Raw genomic sequence first — 6,976 nt, forward strand, 5'->3', positions numbered from 1 at the left:
GAAGGTTGTTTGCAGATATGATTAGGGAAAGGATCTTAAGATCAGGAGATCTTAAAGATTATCTAGGTGGGGTGTAAATGCCTTCACAGGTGACCTTACAAGAAAGAGGGAGACTATTTCACACACACACACACACACACACACACACACACACACACACACACGAGAAAATGTAGGAAAGATGGAGAGCAGAGAAGTTTGAGGATGCAAACCTTGAAGACTGAAGTAATACAACTACAAGCCAAAGAATGCCTGTGGCCTCCCAGAAACTGGAAGAGCTAAGAAAAGCATTGTCCACAAGAACCTCCTGGAGGAGTATGGCTCAGCTGGCACATTGATTTTGGCTCAGTGACAGCGATTTCAAATTTTTCCCTCAAGAACTGTAAGAGAATAAAAATCTATTGTTTTAAGCCATCAAATTTATAGTAATTTTTTTTCAGAAGCCATATGAAACTAATGCAATCAATAGGTTTAAAATGTAATAGACTTGAAAATATAGTAAATGCCTAAAAATAATATCAGGCAAAACAAAAAAATATTAACAAAAACATAAACTTAATAAAGGTAAGGCATCAAATACATGATATACTTATTTGATCAAGATTTAAGATAGAATAAATAACAAAAGGTAAAACTAAAAGTAACAATAGTAATAACAGCAAATACTTTATTAGTCACTTATACCATATATAGTGTTAAGAATTTATGATACATCATTTAATTTTCATGGAAATCTTATGAAAAAATTATAGAAAGTTTTTTTAACTTATTTTATTAAAGTATAGCTGACATACAATGTTATATTAGTTTCAGGGGTACAACATCGTGATTTGACAATCATGTACATTACACAATGCTCCCATGATAAAGGTACTTATCATTCAACACACAAGATTATTATAATATTATTGACAGTATTCCCTTTACTGTACTATCCATCCCAGTGAAATATTTATTTTATAACTAGCAGTTTGTGCTTCTTAATCTCCCTAAAAGAAGTTGTAAGAGTTCGAAAGTTCAAATTGAACTCCAATTTAAAAAAATTAAATAAATAAACTCTTTAAAAAATTTTTAAAAAAGAGTTCTAAAGTTATAATATTGTGTTGGAAAAAGTAATTAAAAACAAAAATGACAAAAATTAATACACAGAAATTTTACTCTAAATTTTCATTTAAAAACATTAATATCAGGCAGATGTACACTCATTGCATATTAAAAGAAATTAAGTCAATTTAGTAAAAAATAAAAGGCTGAATGCTTTAATGATGATGAAAATACATGTCTATCTATGTGCACTTTGTTAGAAATATATTGAAGTCATCGCAAACTAAGATATTGAGTCTAGCAATACCAACCCAAACCCATTCAAAACAATTAGAGATTGGGGCACCTGGGTGGCTCAGTGGTTGAGTGTTTGCTTTTGGCTCAGGTCCTGATCCCGGGGTCCTGAGATTCAGTCCCAAATCGGGCTCCCTGCAGGGAGCTTGCTTCTCCCTCTGCCTGTGTCTCTCTGCCTCTCTCTCTCTCTCTGTGTCTCTCACGAATAAATAAATAAATCTTAAAAAATAATTAAAGATTGGATAAGGGCAACAAAGCCACTAAATGTATATGAATTATTCATAAAAGAGATAATATATGGCTTAATAAGATAATCAAGTGGAAATTCAAAATCAGGCATAAATCCTCCAGCTCATGGAATTATTCCCTACTTTATTTTTCTTTCATATTTTTCTTTCTTTATTTATTTTTCTTTCATTATTTTATTTTTATTTCACATCCACCCAAAATCAGCCACTCATTAAAAGTTTTTGGTGAAACTCTGAGTCTAGTCAAGAAAATAGTTTTTCAAAGGGTACTCTAGATCGCAATACTTTCTTGAGAGCTTCTTTCACATCCTTATTCCTCAGACTATAGATGAGAGGGTTCAGCATGGGAATCACTATGGTGTAGAACACCGTGGCCACCTTGTCAGTATCCATACTGTTACCAGAACTGGGCCGACAATAATTGAAAAGGATTGTTCCATGGAAGACAAGGATGGCTGTGAGGTGGGAGGCACAGGTGGAAAAGGCTTTGCGCCTTCCCTCTGCAGAGCGCATCCTCAGGATGGTGATGAGAATCAACAAATAGGAGGTGAGGATGATCATGATGGTGATGATCTCGTTGAAGGTGGCCACTATGGACACCATGAGTTCATTCATAGTGACATCAGAGCAAGCAAGAGATAAGAGAGGGGGTAGATCACAAAAGAAGTGGTTAATCACATTTGATCTATAGGATGGGATCTGAAGGGCTAAACACAAGTGGATCAGAGAACAGGCCGTCCCACAGAGGTAGCAGCAGGACACCAGCTCCATACAGAGATTCCGGGACATGGTGACCATGTACAGCAGTGGGTTGCAGATGGCCACGAAGCGGTCATAGGCCATCACAGCCAACAGGAAGACCTCAGTGATTGCATAAGTACAAAATAAATAGAACTGCACCATGCAACCGAGGAAGGAGATGGCTTTGTCCCTGTTTAAGATATTGGGCAGCATCTTTGGCACGATGATCGTGGAGTAGCAAAAATCCACAAAGGACAAGTGGCTGAGGAAAAAGTACATGGGAGTGTGAAGCTGAGAGCTGACCTGAATCACTGCGATCATGCCCAGATTTCCCAAAACCGTGACTCCATAGATGAGAAGAAACAGCAGGAAGAGGAAGACTCTCAGCTCTGGGGCATCTGCTAATCCAAGCAGAATGAACTCTGTCACACTGGTGCAGTTCTCTTCCCCCATTTTTGCCATATGTCAGCCTTACAGAACTTAAGCTTTTTTGTCTTCTAAAATGGGAGGACAAAAATGGGCTAATATTAACTTCAGAAAAATATAACGTTGATATCAAATACTGTATTTATAAGATAGAACAGAAACACAGTATTCAAGCAATTCAAATTATTAAGTGTCTCAGTGGATCCCACAGATCAAAATTGACTTCAGCATCAGCATAAACATTAAAAAACTTAAATGATTCCAGTCTTTATCACAATACATTGATATGATTAACTATGTTTGATTATTTGGTGGATTTTAAAATGTATTCAATGATACTTTTCAAAGCCACGGAGAAAAGAACTTCTATTCTCTGAAAAACCTTAAAAGATCAGCCAGCACAGTATCACCTACTATGATTCAGTTAAACATATAATTTTCATTTTTCCACTGAGTCTCTCAGGAACATATATTGAAGCAAAGTTTTCTAATGTTCCATTTCTGGGGAGTGTGATCAAGTTTTTGAGGTCACAAAATCCTTTTAAATTTTGAATTATGAAGCAAGAAATTTAAAATATACCATGAAAATGAAAGTTTGACATACCAAATTAACAAAGTCATGTAATCAATTGTCTTTGTAATGATCTACAGTAATAAATTCTCAATCTTGACAACACTAAAAGCTATATATTTTATGAGAGATTTCATTCTTAATAAGCTATTGTTAGAAATATTTAATTACATCGATAAAATTGTGAAAAAAGTACATTGGAGTATTGTTTATAATGTTGACAATGGAAAATTTTAATGATCAGCTATAGAGCAATTGTTCAACTGCAGTATTTAGGACAAAATTATCATGCTGGTTGGTGATTAAAAAACAAACAGGATATCAAATAGTCTGTACATATTTCGATGTAAATATAGATGTACATATAGAAATATGCATACATTTGATAGATCTGTCTACCAATATTTTTTATTTTGCTATAACTGAAATATTAATCCTTTAACCATAAGAGAGGTGCCTGAAAATTCTTGCAAATTCTCTAAGTAGTTGGCTAGGAAAAGTGCTTAATTAATGTACTGAATGCAGTGGGGTCTACCGCTGAAATCTTTCCTTAAAGAAAAGGCAAACAGGCATTGAGGGATTCTATTCTCTGCCCTCCCTTCTAGTCAGCAGGAATATACTCATGAGTTCTACACATATTTGTACTGAAAACTGAGGGAAGACGTTCAGGACTAGAAGAATAACTTGGTATTTTCTCCATATATTAAACTAACTTTAAAGAAGTGGAAACATATCACTTTCCTGAAGTCATGTTTTTTTTTTCATCACACAACCAACTGCAGAAACAAAACAAAATAAAATATTTAAGTTATTTGATTGCTTCTCAGTCAACAGGAAAGTCAACGTGGTAAATTTTCTTCCTATAGTTCTAGGCTGATAATGAGAACCTATTTCATGGCAACCCCAAAACAAATCCAAAAGAAGTCATCTCATTTTCTGAGCAGAGAGAGCTCACAGGTCCTGACTGTCCAAGACCGTCTGGCAGGCACATAAATTCAAACCTCCACATTACTATGACAATGAAGGGAGCTCCTCCATCAACATAAATTCTTGATTTCATGACAGAAACTGGTCTGTTAGGAGGAAACAGAAAGAGAGACAGAGACAGAGAGAGAGAGAGAGACAGAGAGAGAGAGAAGAGGGCTACCATTTGCTCATTCTGTATTCTTTCATGCACACCCATGTTTGATGTGACAGGGAAAACTGTTCTAAATTCACCATTAACTGTTTCTAGATGTTAAAACACAAAAGCATTTTAAACAGTAACTGCACACAAATAGAAGTCCTGTTAGAACATTCTCTAATTAGAAGAGACATGAGTTCCATACATCTTTAAAATAATTGTTGACAGGGCAATACATTCATTTCTATTTTCAAGTAACCAGAGCCTAGTTCTAGCTAACAGACCTGAGTGACAGACGTTTTCTCCCTGGTGCTGAAGATGTTAAGACGTGTACATCAGACAGAGACTTCTATGTAGGGAATGAGCTCCTTAGGCCCCCAAACAATTACTAATCTCTATGGAATAACAAAACATATAAAAATGAAGCTGAGACTACATGTGATACAACACAACTAATAATTACTCTCTATGGCATAGCATCAGGAGATTTATTGTTTGAATTATCCCAACTTGGGAAACAACTGTTCAAAAGCAAACATGCCTCTTTCCAGGCAGATTTCACGGTGCCATGTGATTACATCTCAATGTCATATGTGTGTGGGGCACAGCTTATAAGGCCATTATGAAAGAATGTGACTATTTCTTGGGAATTCTTTCTTTCTTATAACTTGATAGAATCCCCTGGATTCCTGTAGGACACAGTGACCAATGCCACATCAGAATTCCTTTAAATATCATAAAAGTAGTGCTCTAACTTGTCAGAAAACTATGATAGTTCACACTTATTGAGCCCTTGTTTTGTATTGTAACCTAGACTAAATATTATGCAAGTATTAAATCCTTTTAGTTTCATAGTAACCAGCCAGGAGAGAGTTCTGGGTTTCATGCCAATCTTACATAGGAGATGATGGAGACACAGACAGTTGCCACTTGGATAAATTCAAAATAAGTTGTGAGGAAAGGTCTGCCTCTCCCTCTCCCTTTGCCCCTCTCCCTCACTCATGAGCACTCACTCTGTCTCAAATAAATAAATAAAATCTTTAAAATAAAAAAAAAGAATATCCAATTGATTGTCAGAATCAATCAATCATAAATATCTTCACTTTTGGACTCTCAATTCTATTATGCTGAAGTATATGCTCACCATATGTTAGTACCAATTACATTTTCTAATTTTCACGTTCTCAGTAGGAGTCTTTTGTTATATATTTCTCAGCATTGCAATCTTTCTGGAGTTTTCAAGAAAACTTTTCTTAGTTTTACTTTGGGATTTTATTTTGGTACTATGAAGAAATAAGATAATTTTGGCATATTGATGCTTTTTTTTTATCATGATGAATTCATTTTTTCATCCTAATACTTCTAGTAGGGTGAGTGCATGCATGTCTGTGTGTGTGTGTGTGTGTGTGTGTGTGTGTGTGTGTGTGAGAATTGCCTAGGATTTTCTTCTTAAAGAATCATGGATAATGTGAATAAAAACAATTTAATCATATCTTGATGTCCAATTGGTGGACTGATTGATTTATTAATCTGTGTATCTATCTTTCTATGTATATTTACCAATCTATTAATCTCTCAATCTGTCTGTGAGCACTGAGAGTAGGCATCCTGCATAGATTAGTGTAATTTCTTCCATTTCTACCTTACTGGTAAGTTTTGACTTGAATGGGTGTTGATTGATGTCAGATAATTTTTCTGTACCTCTAAGGTGACCATGTGATTTTCGTTGCCTTTTTTTCTATGTAAGTGATGTATTGCATTGTCTTTCCTATGTTCAACCAACCTTCATTTCTGGGATAAATTTCACTTAATCATTGTTCATAATGCTTTTATATGTTTTATTCCATTTATTTTATTTTGCTATTGGATAGAATATTTTGTTGAGAATTCTTGTATTTATATCCATGAGGAATATTGGTTTGTGTTTTCTTTCCTAAGTTGTCTTTGTTTGGCTTTGGTGTCAGGGCAATACTGGCATACTCACAGGAACTGGAAAGAGCCTCATGTATTCTATCTTCTAAATGAAGTAATTAATAATTGGTGATATTGCTCATAAACTTATTTAGAAAAAGCAACTGATGAAGCAATCTGTGTCTGGATATTGGTAGGGGGAATGAGGGAATATCTTCATTACAAATTGAATTTATCATTACATATCCATTCAGATTTTCTGCTCCTTCAATTGTCAGGTTAGGTAAATTGATCATTTTTGAGTTTGTATCATCTAAGTTGACTAAATTGTTGGTACAAAATTGTTTATACTATTCATTACACTCATTTTAATTTATTCAGGTTTGCTATCCTTAATGATTGTGCAAATTTTATTTCTTGTTTCTTGTTTTCTTAGCAATTCTAGCTAAAATTTTCTCAATTATATTAGTCTTTTCACAGTACAAACTCATCCATTTCTTTTTTCATCTTCCTACTTAATTGGCTTGTGTTCTAGTCTGTAAAAAGCTTCCTTTGTTCTTCTACTTTTTTTTTTTTTTTAGTTTCTTAATGTGGAATTGAAGCATCTAGTTTTAAGAG

General features: G+C 34.5%; 1 protein-coding gene across 1 annotated transcript; it reads right to left on the reverse strand.

Annotated features, from left to right (window-relative positions):
- Positions 1-1,829: 1,829 nt before the first annotated feature.
- Positions 1,830-2,780, reverse strand: LOC129514914 (olfactory receptor 5L1-like). Its single transcript, XM_055333603.1, has one exon. The coding sequence runs from the start codon at positions 2,778-2,780 to the stop codon at positions 1,830-1,832; it is 951 nt and encodes a 316-aa protein (XP_055189578.1).
- Between the last annotated feature and the right edge of the window lie 4,196 nt (positions 2,781-6,976).

This window comes from Nyctereutes procyonoides, unplaced genomic scaffold (assembly GCF_905146905.1).
Source record: "Nyctereutes procyonoides isolate TBG_1078 unplaced genomic scaffold, NYPRO_anot_genome, whole genome shotgun sequence".
Classification (NCBI taxonomy): domain Eukaryota; kingdom Metazoa; phylum Chordata; class Mammalia; order Carnivora; family Canidae; genus Nyctereutes; species Nyctereutes procyonoides.